Raw genomic sequence first — 19089 nt, forward strand, 5'->3', positions numbered from 1 at the left:
TAAACATTGGGATATCCCTGGTGGGTGGGGGGGGGGGGCGATGGGATAGATGGCTACATCTTTTCCGTAGGTTGATAGATGTTAACCTATCTCATGAACCTGATACACTACACTGGAAACTTTCGGTGTCAAAGGTATTCTCACTGAAATCTATTTATATAGATTTGATATACACTAGTTCAATCCCAATGTCGCTTCACATTTGAAAAATTAAGGTGCCTTTAAAAATAAAGGTCTCTGTGGTTTGTTGACAAGGAAGTGATCTTGACTGAGGACAACTTGGCAAACCGTAGTTGGGAGGGTAGTAAACGGGTGTAGTTTCGATGATCAAGATGAATCCATCCAACATCTTTTTCTCGAATGCCCACTAGCCAAGTTACTATGGCGTACAGTACATGTGGCCTTCAAAGTCAGTCCTCCTAATCGCATTGCCACTTTGTTTGGGACATTGCTAAATGAAGTTGAGCCTAAAAAAGCGGCGCATATTCAAGGCGGAGTGTGTGCATTACTTTGGTCTATATGAAACTCTCGGAATGACGTGATTTTTAACAGACAAAATATCACAATTGTTTTGCAAGTCATCTACAGGACAATTGGTTGGATCCGTATGTGGTCGTTACTCAACATATGGCTTTTGGGTGCAACCATTGGGAGAAGATAGCATGCGATACATACAATCGATTTGGCCGGCAGTCCAACAATATGATAGGTGTGTAGTCATCTTGTCCTATTTTTGCCAGTTATGGCAATTTTTATTTCATTTCAGCTTGATTAGCAAACTTGTATCAAATTTCGTACTTGGTCGGTTCTTCCATTAATAATATGGATGTATGCATCATTTTGATGCAAAGGCCAGGGACAATCCTCCTTTAAGAAAACAATTAGATACTCATCAAGTCTTGTCCTGAGACAAATATAAAGGAAACATGGCTAGCATACGCATATGTCGTCATCGAGGTGGAATTCTAATGTTGACGTAAACTCAATTTGTCATAGGTGGGACTGATATTGTTAAAAAGTTGGATCATGGACTAAATGCGGGCATTATTCCACCAAAGGGCGAAGATCGAGGAAACCTTCGCCTCTAAGTGAGTCCAATGATGAGCCGGAGTTGCCGCAGACTTCCATCTACCCGGAGCCCGTCATGAAGATCGTGGACATCTCCGACAATGACTAGTCTCATATATATATATATATATATATATATATATATATATATATATATATATATATATATATATATATAGTTTGTATTGATTTGAGGTATCAACTTTAAGGTACTTGGATGCAGTGGATGAATTTTGAGACATGACTGGTCACTGCTTGCTGATGTGTCCGGGTGCATCCCCTGACGTTTGAGGGCCTAGATTTGGTGTCCACGGTTGTAGATGATTTTAGCTCTCACAGTATGGGTTGGAGGGAATATATTCAGTAATACCTTAGGGGTGTTTGGTTGTCCGCATAGAGCAAACAGGCTCTCGTGGGACAAAAATGGGTTTTTTGGTTGTTTGCGTTCACTGTTTGGCCTGCACAGCATAGACTTGAAAGCACCTCGCAGCCAGGCCTGCTAGGAGTGGCCGGATATACAGTTTCCAACGAGCCAGACTCGAGTCATGCAAGAGAGAGCACATGGGTGGGTCTAGGGGTGCAGCCTTGTTTTGTCTAATACCTATGTGTAGCTGACGTTGCGTGTGCTCTATTCGTTTAACTCTTAATCTCGTCCAAACATTAGTCCCTTCTAATGCACACAACGGTGCTTCGGTTTAAAATAAAGTCTACATGAAAAAGAAGCACTTCGATGTTGTGGTTTCACTTAGTCGGTCAGTTTGTAGTTCCATCCGTTATAAATGTTTAATTTCGTGTTCAATTTTTGAGTTATGTTGGACGAATTTTGTCAAATTCGTCGTGCACAGTTGACCATTTGAAATTTCCTTTGACCAATAGCTTCATCTCGCAGTTCCACACGACTTTCGTGTTGCATATTTTCTGTTTTGACGATTATAGACGAGTAGATTTACATCTTTCTCATGATTATACATAGGGAAATTTGTGTGGTCTGGTTTAATGACATTCCTTAATTGTTTCTCCTGGCCTATGCCCCGTGGCTTGATCCCGTGTCCTACTACACTAGAGCAGCCGTTGGGGTCATTCCTCTCGGCCTTCTCTCCCACGTCATCCTACACTGGCTCCACCATCAACGTGGTTCCTCTCGGCCTCCTCGCCTGCATCCTAATATACTGTCACTAACCTCATTCCTTTCGTCCTCCTCTTCTGCATCTTACTGCACTGACACCGCCGTGGCACGCGCACTGCATTTCTCCCTTAACACCCTCATATTTGTCCCTCCACACGGACTTTCTCTGTGGTGACGACACATGCAACTTGTTCGCGGCACCGCCAATGGGATGGCTCGCCCGCAACTCTGTGCTCGTCATGTCGAAGACGGCGCCGCGGCTACCATCCACCGCAGTCGCCAAGGCACTTCTGTATAACTCTGTGTGTTATGTGTAACTGTTAACTCTTAATCATATCATGTGTATGCAAGCAAACGCCGTGTAGTTGCATCAGCACAGCAATGCAGGGCACCAAACACCATGCCAAAATTGCACCTCTAATGCAGGCAGTCTCCATGCAGGCAATCAAACGATATGCAGTAATGGTTTTTTTGTCTATTTTTCTCAATTAGTCCCAACTAGGACACATGCAGTGATGGCTAAATCGCTGCGGGCAACCGAACACACCCTTATCTACTAACTAGGTACGCCTCATGGCTCATGTGCTTCATCTTCACAGCTCACAAGGAAAACCGCACCTTCTTTTTAGCTAGTACAGACATGTGACTGAACACTAGCTAGTAGGTTCACTGAATATCATCCAACAAACATACATACCAGATCTTTTCTCTTCCTCGTGATTCTTGTGGTGGCATCAAGCAGTTTCTCATTCTTGCCGACATGTAGAAATTAATAGGATTATTAATTTTCATTGTGGCCAAGTTTATAGAGAGGCCCTATACAAAGATGGCGGACGTAAATGCAGTCTACCAATCATCCTGTCAGAGTATACAGTGCATTTCTCTGTCTTACGCTGTAGACAGTAAATTGGAGCAGTGCACGGTGCATTTCTATGATTAGCACTGGACCTCCTCCATTTGAAAATACGATTAGTATTATTTATTTATTTTAAATTCAAACATTTTTATGTTAGAACACGTTATAGAAAAGATATCAATATAAATCTCCCCCTCGAGTGGCCTCCCCCTAGGCGACGCCAGGGGCCCCTGAACCCTAGCGCCGCAGGCCTCCTCTCGCGCCTCCCTCTGCCGCCGCTGCCGCCGGCGAGGGCCGCTGTGGCGGCGGGCCCGGCGCCGAAGGCACCTGGGCGGGTGGACGCGGCGAGATCTCATCGGAGGCGGCAGGGGTGGCCCTTCTCATGGGATCCGAAGGCAGCTGCTGGGACGGCGATCCCTTGTCGTGCGGCGGTGGCCGAAGCGCGATAAGCCGGCGGAGTGGAGGCCCTGTGATGGACAGCGGCGGTGGCAGCCGCGGAGATGGTGGCGGCGGCGACTGCGGATCCAACCCCGATCGGATCCGCCATGGGGTGGCCTTCAGCCGACCGGCGGCGCGTGGAGGGACCGGTGAGGAGATGTCGGATCTCCGCCGGTTAACCGACATCGGTGTTCTTCTTCGTGGCGCGACTCCGCTCGATTCCAGCCAACCGCGAGATCGGGACGACGTGGCTTCCCATGAAAATCACGCCCGACTGCGGTCATGAGGGACGATGACGGCGTCTCGGACATTGTTCCCTTCTCGAGGCATCGTCGTTGCAGGTCACATCAACCTGATCGGAAGGTTCCGGGGGAAACCCAAGATCTGGGTCTACCGGATCGGACGATGGCGACGTTTCGATGTCGTTCTCCCTCCTGGGGGCATCGTTTTGGAGCAAGTGTTGGCTGGAGGGGACAAGAGGAGGAGCGGCGTGGTATCTGACACGTCGACAATGGCGGGTCTCAGCGGCATGGAGCAGCAGGGTCTCGCCGGTGGGCGTGTGATGATGGACGAGCGTGGGATGGTGGCGTTGTCTGGCGTCGTGGTGGCATGCAGCAGTACAACACTAAACATGGATTTGTGACAGGTGGCTGCGGCGGCCTCATACCCGGCAGGCGTCCAGGTTGAGGAGTGCGCCGGACTGGTGGGTGCTCCATACCCGGCAGGCGTTCTAGTTGGGACCTGGTCTGTGGTATTAGGTCCAGACTATCAGCATCCCATCATCAATTGGATAGGAGTAGCGACAGATGTTGCCTAGACGGTGGCTTTAGTCTTACTTTTGTGTGACTTTGTAAGGTCTTGTGTGAATAATTAATAAAGTGGATGCATGCATCGTCCAGATGCAGAGGCCAGGGGTCTCCTCCTCCATTTCCAAAAAAAAATCTACAGTACCAAATAAATAAAATTTATTTCATGAGTTTAGGTTGTGTTGCACGGTAAACGGCCATCAAACCCACTCAAATCCATCATTATTAAACCGTACTTGAAACTTCATACAGAAGCGCCCAACGTCAATCTTGCATACTAGCCGAGTGGCCGCACCAAATATAACCCCCCACACTAAGGCTGCCAATAGTTATCTTAGCTAGTATCATGTACTTGGAAATAGCAAATACGCTGATGTAGCAGAGAATTAAAAAAGAAAGAGAGGGTTAGAGTAACATAAATAGATACCGTATCATATTAAATGTTATGCTACTTTGTGTCATGGATAGTAATAAATAATATAATTTATGATACTATACATTATGAAGGTAATATCATACACTAGTATCATATGCATGATACTAGTATATGATACTCCGCACTATGAGTAGCCTAAGGTGACTGGCGGACTGATTATCATTATCTGTTTCGTTTGTGTAATCATTACACATGCGATTGGGAGTACATCCTGATGTACTTTCTTAATTGCATGATGTATGAAATTATATTAGAGGACAATCTCAAATTTCTATTGAACTTATGGCATCTGCAACGGGCGCCTCAAACCCTTAAATGCCCGGGCGGACGGTCCGGTCAGTGATCGGTCAAAAAAGCGACACAAACGGACGCCTCAGACTGGTCTCAAACGTCCAGACTTACCGGCACATCTCATATCCTACCCGAATCTGTGGTGGCTTGGGCGCGACCGGGCGCGTCTGCCACGTCTGAGCCGGCCCATGCTAGCCCACGCCGACCCTACATATATTTGTTCCCATCCGCACGCTGTACCAAATCCTAGCTAGTCCACTCCACTCCCCTTCAATCAACTCTGCCACTAAAGCTTCCGTCCAGTGATCTCCGGCCTTCTCCGGGATGGGGGGGTCAGCAGACCTTACTCTAACCAGTCAGGATCGGTTGAATGGTGTCATCCAGTGCGGGTTGGAGGAGTCTATGGCCGTCCGCATTGCACTCCGCCGCTATGAGGAGAACTGCGCCCGACCGACGGGGGGATCTTCCCGGCACGAATCCATTGTGTCGGCGCAACAGGCGCTCAGATCTACCGGGGCTGGATCATCGTGGTCCACTACCCTCCCCATCTCCGGTCCGCCGGAGTATGAGTGCTATAGGGATCGGTGTGCCCACCATGGGAAGAGGATAAGGGTGGTCCTGGGTCACCCCGCTGCCGACACGGCATGGCGGATGCGGCGGCGCGCGCTGCCGTAGAGGAGGAAGCCATCTGTGCTCGCATCCTAAAGAAGCGGCGGCGGAGGAACAAACGTGCCCTCGCCCGGGAGCAAAATCGGGCAGCCCGTGCCATGGCTGCGCTGCCCCAAAGAGGAGAAGAAGGACAGCGACGGGTCGGACAACTTCGGCGACGAGCAGATCCGGGTGGATCCATTTTGCGTTTTCGTGTGTCACTTCCACGAGAAAGACGATAAAGGCGCTGGCAAGGGCAAGGGCAGTCGTGGATGATCTTCTCCATAACTAATATTTAGGTAGAACATGCCAAATTTTGATAGTCCGATGGCATGTCCTGATGTAGTAACAGGATGATCTATGTTGCATCGTTCATCGTAGGCTGCATGTGTTTATATGGAATTGAGATTTGCTAATTGAGGTGTCCAGCTTTGCAAAGGAAAATTTGAGATGTGACCGGTCACTGCTCGTGGACGCGCCAGGGCGTGTCCGCCGACATTTGAGGATCCAGATTTGCTATATGCGGTTCTAAATGCTCTTAGTGCTTGCTAATTACTTCCTCCGTTTCTAAATATTTTTTTTTAAGATTTCACTATAGACTACATACGAAGCAAAATGACTGAAACTATACTTTAAAATGCGTCTATATACATCCAAATATAGTCTTTGTAGTGGAATCTTTAAAAGGACTTGTATTTAGGAACGGAGGGAGTACTACCTTACATTGGCCCACGCAAAAAAAGTTTTACCTTAGGTTGGTGAGAATGCATCGTATCTTCCCAGCCCTTATTAAGCCGGTCACAGTGCGTCGTCTCTTCCGAGCCATTCCATGTCATCCACACCATCGTATTCATTGACGTTCGCATATAATATCCTCCTACGATTTTTCGGTGTCCCTCTTTCTCTCTGTGCACTGGAACTGTAGTCGCACGGGATCACTCAATTATTACTCTGCATGGCATGGGTGACAAGAGCCCTCTCTCTGCTTGCATATGGGATCACTCAATTATTAATCTCCTCTCTCTACTTGCATACTGGCATTGAGTGGCAGCTTGAGTCCACGGACTTCAGTCGACAGAAGATAACAAAAACCAAGTTTGAATTGGGAGGCAGTTGTGGTCCTTGTGGCCACGGACTAACAGTACTACTGAACCACTTGCAACGCGTGCTTACACACACACAAACACTATAAGATAACATGCACCACCGAGCAGTTTTTGCCAAGAGCACTTGCGAATCACTTGCATCCCAAACAAGATTTCTTACCGATAGTTGTTGTGTTTGTGTAGACACAGCATACTTCAGCTGAATCCATGGCGAAATGCTGGCTGCTGCTCCAATTCTTGGCGTTCCTCTTGCCGGCGACGAGTGCTACGTCGTGCCACACTGACGACCTCCGTGCGCTGCAGGGCTTCGCCGGGAATCTCAGTGGTGGCGGCGTGCTCTTACGCGCTGTTTGGACCGGTGTCTCGTGCTGCGGCTGGGAAGGTGTGAGCTGCGACGGCACAAGTGGACGCGTCACGGGGCTTCGGCTACCCGGGCGCGGCCTTGCAGGGCCCATCCCTAGAGCATCCTTGGCGGGCCTTGCGCAGCTGGAGGAGCTCAACCTTGCCAACAACAAACTGATCGGCACCATCCCATCGTGGATTGGTGAGCTTGACCACCTATGCTACTTGGATCTTTCCGACAATTTATTGGTTGGCGAGGTATCCAAGAGTTTGATACAGCTCAAGGGCTTCGCCACCACTGGTCGTTCATTGGGTATGGCTTTCACTAACATGCCATTGTATGTGAAGCGTAGCAGACGAACACTCCAACAACAACAACCCAATATCATATCTGGGACCAACAACAAAGTCCGATCTGGTAGAACCAATGTTGTATCCGGGAACGACAACACAGTTGTATCTGGGAATGACAACACCGTTGCTGGGAGCAACAATACCATCACAACTGGGAGCGGCAATACCGTAACTGGTAGTAACCATGTTGTTTCTGGGACCAAACATATCGTAACTGACAACAACAATGTTGTTTCCGGGATAGACAATAATGTATCCGGGAGCTTCCACACCGTATCCGGGACTCTCAATACCGTATCCGGGAGCAACAATACCGTATCTGGGAGCAACCATGTTGTGTCTGGGAGCAACAAAGTTGTGACAGGAGGTTAATGGTTTGCGAGTCAGTGTAGCTCACAAACACTTGGTGGGGCCAATCGTGTTATGTAACTTCATGGATAGACCATCCTTTTCCTACTTTAAATAAAATTTCCAGACTTTATCTTACATACTTGCTGACATAAATATCAACGGCGGCTTGCAGCTGGTTTATACCAAGCCTGTTTGCTTATGTATAAATTTGCATCGTGGATGTATATGCATGTGTGATGCTTCCGTATCCTGATTGGGCATTTGGACTGTGAATCACATAATGAGTTATACGCGCTTAATGTCAGCTAGCTATACGTACATACTTCTCTTGTGCAAGTGTAAATGATAGATGCATCAATGTCGAAATGTTTGGATGAAGGAGCTGGAGCAAAAGAGCATAGATTAGTACAAATAATATGTACCGTGTATCCGTCTCGATGAATGGACCAGATCCTTTGATACTGGTATAGTTTAACGAGCACTGTATTTTTTTTTTTCAGCCAAGGATAAAAGTCCTCGCAGTAGGACGACCTTCATCGCAAGCAGGTGAGAAAAAAAGATTCATCACGAGTAAATCTATTTTTACAAGGGACCAGCCCTCTGGGATCGACCAAGAGGGAAAGAACATATATATAGTGTAAAGAAGGGAGCCGACTCAGACCGTCGATACGCTTAGGAAGCAAACTGTCTGTCCGTGCAAGAGCCTTTGCCACGGCAGATAAATGCTTGGCGAGAGTTTTGCCCCGACACACACAGCTTGATGTGAGGGGTGAGTCGAAGGGATCTGGTCAGTTAGATGTCAGGGCTTTGTGTACATCCTAATAATGCAGAGATCAGGGTTTTCCTCCTTTTCTAAAAACAAAAAAGCTTGATGTCAGGGATGAGAGTGCATCGCAGGGAGGCTGTTAGCTAAGCTATAAGCTAGCCTAGATAGCTCGCACAATATGGGCAGGAGGAATATATTCGGTGATATATGCATGCACTCACGTGGTATGGCGGCCTCACGACATTGTTCTGTTTCTTAATTCTTATAGGGTACTATACTAGTCATGTCCTTTTCGAACAGACCTAATTACCTCGGGTCAGTTCAAAAGGGAAACAACTACTATAGTTCCTATTACAACTTATAGCTTTCCTTTATCACGCCTAACTTATACCTTATCTAGTGACTAGTACACCTCATGTCGTCCATCTCTACAGCACACATGATAAATTACAAACATGTAACTTACCTGATCTCGTGGCTAACTATAGGTTCACTATGATGGAGGGTGATGACTTTGGCAGAGCAGCCACAACTATAGTAGTACCCTATAAATTACAAACATGCCCTTTTCGAACAGACCCTATTCAGTGAACCTATAATGGGTGATAACTTTGACAGACCTAATTGCTCATGAATTAGCTAGCCTAGCTAAATTTTCTACTCCTAGCTTAGTGTATGGATGGAAGATCCTCCACGTTCTGTTAATCCTCTGCTTGTAAAGGGTGTAACTTTGATCACCAGCGAATAAAGGGTAAGTTGAATGTAAAAAAAACTTAGTGATCAGGGGCAAAAAAGGTAACTTTGACCTACTGCTGCCCGTCAAGACCATGGACCCCTTTCCCTCCAGCTCTAGCTTTCGGTGATGGAATGGGGTGGAGACCCCAGTGCTTCGTCCAGGTGGTGGTAGGGTTAGAATCTTTTAGGTTTTGGTCTCTAAGCGGCGGTGGCGATACGATGGCATCTTCATAAGCATGGAATAAGGTGTCCCTGCCTCGCCATTGCTATGTTGCCTCTTCATATCGTCGGGAGTCATGTAGAGGATGGTGTGCTCCCAAATCTGGTTATCTGGTCTGGCTTTTTCTGTCACAAGTTCGTATTGGTGGCGTTTTCATATGGAGTGGACAATGTGACTATACATCTTTTTCCTCCAGCTCCCTCTCTGATTGAAGAAGTTTGGCCAGCCTCTGCCAAGTGGGGAGTGTGTGAGATTTTTGTTTTCCAACTCCGTCTGTACGGACTAGACGTTCTACATTCTCTCTTCGTGTTTTCTTCTTTGGGGCACCGATTGTATACACAGGTCGCGACCGTTGATACCTTATGTTCTACATCGACAACTTCTCAGTCGATGCTTCTACAAGTTTCTGGCTTTCAACATGTGGCAATAAGCTTAGCTCACGATGCACCGCCAGTGGACGCAGGAGGAAGAAGACTTTGACACCCACAATGACTTGGGATTTTTTTTTCAATTTCAATAAGGGTGTTTTCGTAAGGGTATGTACTACTTAATATGTGGTATTTAATCTATTCAGAAAAAGGTAATATATTTCAATTTTAATAATGATATTTTGAAATTTCCGTAAATTATATAGTGCATACATAAAAATTTGTGTGTATCTGTGTTTGTTCAAGTATATTTTAATAACATTAAATATCATGGTAGATATTTCTAAAGCATTCACTCTGACAAATATCTTAAGGATGTGACTATTTGCAAAACATTCTTTTATGTGCAGAACATTCCAACCAACCAGTCTATACCCACACATACTGATATAACAAATATCTGGTGCATCATCATCCAAGTCTAATTGCATGACAAGTAGCTCAATGCCACTAGCAGATTGTGAGTTTCCGTCATTCTTATCAAGCACTTCCTCAAGACCATCGAAGTGTGAATGAGAAACATAATAGACTACCATCAATTCAGTCTTCTTGATTGGTGGAAGGACAATGCATCTAGAGACCCTGTGTTGGCAAAGATGCTAAGGTGGTTCTTGACTATACAGACTAGCTTCATGTCTTCATGGTCAACTTTGAGCACTGGTGGAAGGGTTTTAGATAACTTTAGGAGCTCTCTAAACCCAGATATCATTTAGGGATTGGTATGTGTTGCAAGTTATATTAAGGGTGCTTATACTAAGACATAATGTGGTGGTATGATTTCCATATTTTTGTTACACATTAACTCTCTTATGTTATACAGGGAGGAGGATGAGGAGGTGGATCTTCAGACCATCAAGTTTCCCAAGAGTGTGGTGAATTGCAACTATAAGAGTATTGGTAACTACATTAGTTTCTGCACTTCTTGATGGTCTGAACTCTCATGTGGATCTTGTTATATTTGGCTGGTCACATGAGAGCCAACATTTGCAACAATTATTGTTACATGTGCACTCTCATGTGGATCTTGTTATTTTGGTGTATGGAGAACGGAGACGGATCATATGCGGTCTTATCATGTGGATGTTGCTATTTTAGTGTACGGAGAATGGAGATGGATAATATGCGGCCTTATCATGTGGATGTTTCAATATTTTGCATTGGATATGGCCACCAGAAAAAGGAATTTGCATCCAGCTGATCCTCCATTTTGGACCTTGCAACAAATAAAAGATCCCCATCTGGGAAGAGATTTAGGTGGCCCCAGAATTATCAGGCGAAGGCGCGGAGTGAAGAAGGAGGTGCTCGGCCGTCTCAATCCTTGAAGAAACATATAGCACAGGACGGTCACTTGCGCGTCTGGAACGGTCCGATCATGCCAGAGGAGGCATATGAAGAAGCGGACGTGTGAGGGTTTTCCAAAGGAGTTTTTGCCCGGGCTCACACAACTTGCAGTGATGGGTGTCGTTGATGAGAGCGTCCGTCAAAGATAGGCTCCTAGCTAAACTAGAAGCTTAACTACCTAGCTCTCACCGTATGGAGAGCTACGTACACCTCATCTAGATATTCAGTGAGCTACCTTATCTAGTGATTGGTAGGTACGCCTCATGTACTTCATCTCTACAACTCTAAAGAGAAACTGCAGCTTCTTTCTAGCTAGTACAGACATGTAACCATTGGCTAGTAGGTTCACTGAATATCATCCCACGTGCATGGTTGCTTGGTATTTTGTCTTATGATAGTGATACATCTGGTGGCATGCATCAAGTAGATTTCGTTCTTGCCGACATGTAGAAGTCAACAGTTTTGTTTTCATCAGAAACAAGTTGACAGTGAGGCTGTTGACGAAGATGGCGGTTGTACAGGAAGTGTACCAATAATCATATAAGAGTATAGTGCATTTTCTGTCTTAAGATGTATAGACAATAAACTGGAGCGAAGAGTACAGTGCATTTCTATGATTACCACTGCATAGGAGTACATTAGTTGCTACAAGTTATGGTACATAAAAGAGTACAAGAGTCAAAACCTTAAGACAGAAAATAAGCTTTGGAGGGAAATACATGGAAGCAGGAGATTATACTCTTCTTGGTTGTCCAGAGTAAACAAGCTTTGGAGGGAAATACTAGGAATATATTCATGTGACGTCGCATGGAGGCCTCACAGCATTGTTTGTTGAGATAACTAGTCATACCCTTTTATAACTGACTTAGTTACACTAGGACAGTTCATGAGAGAAACAACTGCCAGTTCCTTCCTATTACAGCTCACAGTAGTGTTGTATCCAACCCAATGGCCCAGGATAGTCCACGAGTAGAACTATTTCACATGAATTTATTTATTTAGAAATTCTACACCCTCTGTTTCAAAATAAGTGTCGTGGTTTTAGTTTGAACTAGAACCATGACACTTATTTTGGAACAGAGAGAGTAGTTTTTAGTATGCTATACAGGCCATGGGAAAATTCCAAGGTCCATGTATAACCCTATCCGCCCTCTATCTATGCCACTGGCTCATAGGTCGGTTTTCTCACACCAAACTTACACCTTATCTAGTGACCGGTACACCTCATGTGCTACTCCATATCCTCAGCTCATGATAGGAAATTGCAGCTTTCTGTGGTAGACTGCACTTGTACTCTAGTAGTAGGTTCACTAAATATCATCCAGCCAGCATGTAGCTTGATATTATTTTTCTTGCTTGTGATACTTGTGGTGGCATCAAATAATTTCTCATTCTTGCCGACATGTAGAAATCAACAGGATTATTTCACCATAGCCAAGTTGACAGAGAGGTTTTCGACGAAGGTGGCAGTCATAAATACAGTCTAACAATCATCCTGTCAGGGTACACTGCATTCATGTGTCTTACGCTACAGACAATAAGATCTCTTTTGGTTCACATGAATTTTGTAGAATTCTGAAGGATAGAAATTTTTGTAGATTTTTTTGGAGCCCTTTGGTTTGTAGCAATGGGTTTCTATTTCTATATACGGCAGGAACCAATCCTTCACATTTAAAGTAATAAAAACATTATCCTAGACTCAATGGATTCCAAATCCTAAGGATCTCAATTCTTTAAATCGAAATAACGAGAAGGTTTTGATTCACTTACGATCGGTATGCCTAGATAGCCTTCCGCTTTCTTTACCTGAAAACTTAGTATAGTTGTAGCGGTGGCATGGTTATTATGTAAGTGTTCGTGATTCCAAGATAATCGACACAAAGCTCTTGCACAACTAGACAAAATAATAAAGTAACTTCTACTATATGTACTCCAGTTAACACTTGTTTGCCAAGAACGCATGAAATAGAACTTTTCTTTCTTTAGAAATGAAAACATAAATTGGGGACTGAAAGGTATGTAAAGACAACATGATACTAGAGTAACTTGCTAACACACCCATGAGTGTCTCATCATCAAGGCTCTAAAGAACTTTACTTCAATCATTGCTTGTTGAAACTTTTGTTGTCTAGTGATGGGATCATGCCAAAGAAATGATCATGCATAAGGTTTCACAGTGGCTTAAGCTTGAGTACTATGGACCAATATCTTGTCTCTTTCGAGTTCTTGCGATGAGTACTCGGTTATTACCACATACAAACTTCAAGAGAACGCTGAATAACATTCGTTGTAGTGATTTCTTATCCAGTTACCACCATGTAAGTAGGGTTGTGGAGGATAGTTCACTGTTCCGAAGATAGGTCAGTAAGATATCTAACATTTTAATATGTTGTGGTATGGTTACACTTTACAGACGCATTTTTGCCCTTAAAGTTGTTGTTGTATCATTTCTGAAGTTCTGTAAGTTCTGATTCAGACTAATGATTTGTTCACACGGGTCTTAAGAAAGGAGTGTGAAATTTATTTATGAGCAATTAATCTAGAGTTATAGACTTACTCGGTAGTTGATCAGTCAAGTGAAGTAATGATCTGAGTGTGTTGGCAAAGTTTCTTTGCAAGGGCGTAGAGAAGCTTGAGAATATGTCTACCACTTTCGGATACTGTGATGTTATTACTATATTAAATGTGCTAAATCTCAATTCACTTATCAAATTGTGATTGTGATATTTTGTTTATCAAAAACTTTAGAGTCGGTTTTGTTCACTTAGTAATAATGAGACTTAAACTCAGCGTATCGAGTATTAGTAAATTAATGTTGCGCCTACTAATAGCCTTAATTAATATTTCATCTTACATATTCATACAAAGTTTGCATGTAATTAGCATGTGTGTTCTTATTTTTCCATTTCCAAATAGTTCTAGGGAATAACTAAATAGTACAAATTTTGAAATGAATAAAACAATTATAAATAATACCAAATGTACCTCGATTCCCTTTTTAGTTTCTAACGGACAAGGAATTAGTTTCCTGTGATAGCAGAATAATCAGACTTGTAGAACCATATATAACACATGAGAATTAACAACATATAACACAAGGAATTAGTTTTTTGACTGAGTCATTTGCATCAGGATATCCCTCCACGGCCGGGCGCCCTCTCCATCTAAATCATGGGGGTCTAAATGTTATTTCTGTGAGAAATTTATGGAGAGTGAATACCAAGGATATGGTGTTGAGTAGGCATTGGAAAATTAAGGATACTCCACAATGTGTCCTATATATACCCCACCCGATGTTTGGAGGACAGAAATCATCTATTTTTCCAATGTAGATGATTTGTAGGCCAATATATGTGCCCCGCCAGGAAAGAATTTGACAAGGTCGCAAGGTCACCAAAGTCCAACACGGCTCGGCTCGTGTGCAGCCCTACCAAAGGATATGACTGCCAGCAAACATAATTTGCATCCAGCTGATGCTGCATTTGTGACCTTGCAAAAAGGAAAAGATCTGCATTTGAGAAGACATTTAGGTGGGCCCAAAATTGTTAGGCGAAGGCACGGTGAAGGGGGAGGTGCTCAGCCGTCTCAATCGCCAAAGAAAACGGACGTTTGGAGAACAGAAATCATCTATTTTTCCAATGTAACTTTAGTGTTAGAATCTAGAATTATCTTCAGATATATTGGCCTGCAAAGACATGGTTGAAATTGCTTCTGGCGCCAGGAAAGAATTTGGCAAGCCTTTCGTGCTCATCCAATGCAATAACATAAACAGATGTTTGGAGGACAGAAATCATCTATTTTTCAATGTAACTTTAGTGTTAGAATCTAGAATTATCTTCAGATATATTGGCCTGCAAGTCAAAACATGGTTGAAATTGCTTCTGGCGCTAGGAAAGAATTTGACAAGCCTTTCTTTGCTGAGGCTGTATTTTTTTCAGAATTTTTCGAAACTTCAAAATACCTTTTTGGCACTATTACAAAAATAGGTCTCACTGGAACTCGTCCTCCAAAGTGAAATTTTGGTCATGAAAGTGAATTTTTGGAGCCCAGGTGTGAATTTTTGGAGCCCATGTGCATTGGAGGACTTTATTTTAAATAGTTTTAAATCACATTTAAAGTTTCAAAAAATCCGAAAAGAATTCTACATGATTATATGGATGTATATTACACATGTGTAGAGTTTCGTGATGAAATAAGTAAGCATATGAGCTATAAAAAAAATGCCTAAATGCTGATTTCTAAAGAGTGAATAATACACTCACTGTCCATCTTTCCAAAATCTTGTTTTTTCTTTATTTTTGTGTGACTCAGATGGTTACTTATTTCAGCACCAAATTTTTGCACATGTTGACTTTTTCAGAATTTTTTGGAACTTCAAAATGCCTTTTTGACACTATTCAAAATATAGGGTTCACTAGAGCTCGTCCTCCAAAGTGACTTTTTGCTCATATGTGGTCTTATCATGTGTATGTTTCTATTTTTTGCATTGGATGTATAAAAACTTTGTCTCGGCGTCGTTATCATCATTTACCCATTTAAGACTTCTGTTTATGTTATTGTGATAGAGCCTAAATGTATCCCTTTAATTTTAGGCATGTGAGATATCTATCCTTTTCCCGGCCCTATTAATATTTTTATTTAAATTTTTGCGAATGTCTCTCGGCCCTATTATTAACTAACAAATAGATTGCTTCTCTGTGCTGTCTGTTCGAATGGAAAGATGCTACAGTGGCTAACTTTACTTGGCTATTGGTTCAGTTTCTACACTTCTCACAGGAAAATATAATCATTTTATTGTACTATGACAATTTCTAGATATATGTAGTCATACATGTTCAATATACATTTTTAGTTTGCTTCCAAAGGCCGAAAATATAGGTCCTGGACCACTCCTGAACAACTGCTCCTTAGAGGCTCGCGAGCCGGACCGAGCCAGAGCTAAGCTCGAGCAAGGTGCTTCAGTAGGCTCATCATAGCTTCCGAGCTAGCTCAGCTTGGTTCACCAAAGTCCGACACGGCTCGGCTCGTGTCCAGCCCTACCAAAGGATATGACTGCCAGCAAACATAATTTTCATCCAGCTGATGCTGCATTTGTGACCTTGCAAAAAAAGAAAAGATCTGCATTTGAGAAGACATTTAGGTGGGCCCAAAATTGTTAGGCGAAGGCGCGGTGAAGGGGGAGGTGCTCAGCCATCTCAATCGCCGAAGAAACATATAGCGCAAGAGAAGACGCTGACTCGCGCGTTTGGAACAATTCGATCGTGGTCGAGGAGCCATATGAAGAAGCGGACGTGTGAGCGGGTTGCCAAAGAAGGTTTTGCCCATGAATTAAAATCGCGAGAGAAACGATTTTGCGGCGGCCTCTCCCAGCAGCTATAGCGGCCACTGTAGCGGGCAATAGCGGCAAATATCAGAAAATTTTCTGGTGGGAGAGATGATTTCTGAAAAGTTTTGCTGATTTTTGAGCCATTTAGAGGGATATGTGTAGGTTTTCTCGGCAACAGTCATAGCGTAGCGGCGAGGCTCCCGGGCAGCTATAGCGCAGCTATCGCGGCTATTTCGCGGGCTATTTTAATCTATGGTTTTGCCCCGGTGTACAAAGCTTGCTGTGATGGGTGTCGTGGAGCAGTGCGTCGTTGAAGATAGGCTACTAGCTAAACTACAAGCTCTCACCGTATGGACAGTTAGGTACACCTCATCTAGATATTCAGTGATACCTTATCTACTGACTGGTAGGTACGCCCCATGTACTTCATCTTCACAGCTCACAAGAGATACTGCAGCTTCTTTGAATTTTCTCACACCTGACTTAGGCCTTAGCTAGTACAGGCATGTGACCACTGGCTAGTAGGTTCACTGAATATCATCCCACGTGCATGATTGCTTGGTGTTTTGTCTTGTGATAGTGATACTTCTGGCGGCATGCATCGAGTAGTTTTCGTTCCTGCCGACATGTAGAGGTCAAAAGTACTGTTTTCGTCAGAATCAAGTTGACTGAGAGCCGCTCGACGAAGATGGTGCATTTGTGTCTTAAGCTGCGTAGACAATAAACTGGAGCAGAGAGCACATTGCATTTCTATGATTACCATTGCATAGGAGTACAAATAACATAGAGCGATTGTTCTACGGTTTCTGGGTAGAAGAAACATTGGGCTCGTTTAAAAGACAAAACAATTACCAGTTCCTTCCTATTACAGCTCATAGTAGTGGCCCAGGACGATCCACGAGTAAACCTATTCACATGAATTTACTTATTTAAAAGAAAATCTCATCTTTCGTATATGATATACTTCCTTTGTCCCAAAATAAGTGTCGCTGATTTAGGATAACTTTAAGCGACATAAATTTTGGGACGGAGGGCATATATAGGCTATGGGAAAATTCCAGGGTCCATGCGTCATCCTGCCAACCCTCTAGCTGCGCCACTGGCTCGTAGCTCAATTTTCTCACCCCTTATCTAGTGTAGTACACCTCATGTACTCCCATCTCCGTATCTCACAAGAGAAATTGCAGCTTCTTTCTAACTAGCTAGTACTCCCTCCGTAAACTAATATAAAAGCGTTTAGATCACTACTTTAATGATCTAAACGCTCTTATATTTGTTTACAGAGGGAGTACTTGCCTATGGCAGACTGCACTTGTACTAGTATAGTAGGTTCACTAAATATCATCCAGCCTATATGTTACTTGATATTTTGCCTTGCTTGTTGTGATACTTGTGGTGGCATCAAGTAGTTTCTCATTCTTGCCGACATGTAGAAATTAACAGAATTATTTTCTTCATGGCCAAGTTGACAGAGAGGCGCTCGACGAAGGTGTCGCTCGTAAGTGCAGTCTACCAAACATCCTGCGAGAGTACAGTGCAGTCATGTGTCTTACATTTGGAGACAATAAACTGGAGCATTTCGCAAAAAGAGGCAATAAACTGGAGCAGAGTACAGTGCATTCATGTGTCTTACGATTTGTAGACAATAAACTGGAGCAGAGTACAGTGCATTCATGTGGTACTAAACAATAAACTGGAGCAGACTACAGTGCATTACTATGATTAGCAGTGTGCTTCCTCCGTTTCAAATATAATAGGTTACAATTACTTTATAATAATGTTGCAATGGACAAGTCTTCGATGACATCTACCTTATGTTCTTTGGTAGCCTCGGTTGAGTGCTAGAAAACAGACCATCGGCATGAATGGTGAGCTATACCCAAAACAATGAACAATAGATTGCTAGAAAACAGTATGTTTCTAAATCCTTATTTCACACCTAGCCAAATACCACATGTTACTTGGTAATTAATGATGGCGCTTCGGCATTTTCCCACAATTTTTCTATAATCAGATAGAATTATTCGGCTCCAGAAAAGTCAAGATATTCCTCAAATTAGGCCGGTCACAATGCCTGTCTTCAGCCATACCATGTCATCCACACTATCTATATGGGTGTTGTTTCTTTTGACGTCCGCATAATAATATCTTCCTAGGATTTTATTTGCGTCCCTCTCTTTCTCTCTGTGCACTGGACCTATAGCCGCATGGGATCACTGTAACTATGGCAGCTGGCGACAAAGCAATAATGGACTAGAAGAAGTTTGGATTGAGTAGGAGAAGTTGCCAGCTTGAGTATATGCCACCCACGCATTTCAGTCGACAGAAGACAACAAAAACCACGTTTGAATTGGGAGGCAGTCATGGGCCTTGTAACCACGGACCAATAGTACTGAACCACTTGCAACACATGGTTACAAACAGACACACTATAAGATAACATGCACCACT

The 19089-nt window shown here is 43.6% G+C and overlaps 1 protein-coding gene across 1 annotated transcript; it reads left to right on the forward strand.

Annotated features, from left to right (window-relative positions):
* The first annotated feature begins 6870 nt into the window (after window positions 1–6870).
* Window positions 6871–7957, forward strand: LOC109780686 (uncharacterized). The gene has a single exon (XM_020339268.4). The coding sequence runs from the start codon at window positions 6983–6985 to the stop codon at window positions 7841–7843; it is 861 nt and encodes a 286-aa protein (XP_020194857.1). The 5' UTR covers window positions 6871–6982; the 3' UTR covers window positions 7844–7957.
* The last annotated feature ends 11132 nt before the right edge of the window (window positions 7958–19089 follow it).

This window comes from Aegilops tauschii, chromosome 5 (assembly GCF_002575655.3).
Source record: "Aegilops tauschii subsp. strangulata cultivar AL8/78 chromosome 5, Aet v6.0, whole genome shotgun sequence".
Lineage (NCBI taxonomy): Eukaryota > Viridiplantae > Streptophyta > Magnoliopsida > Poales > Poaceae > Aegilops > Aegilops tauschii.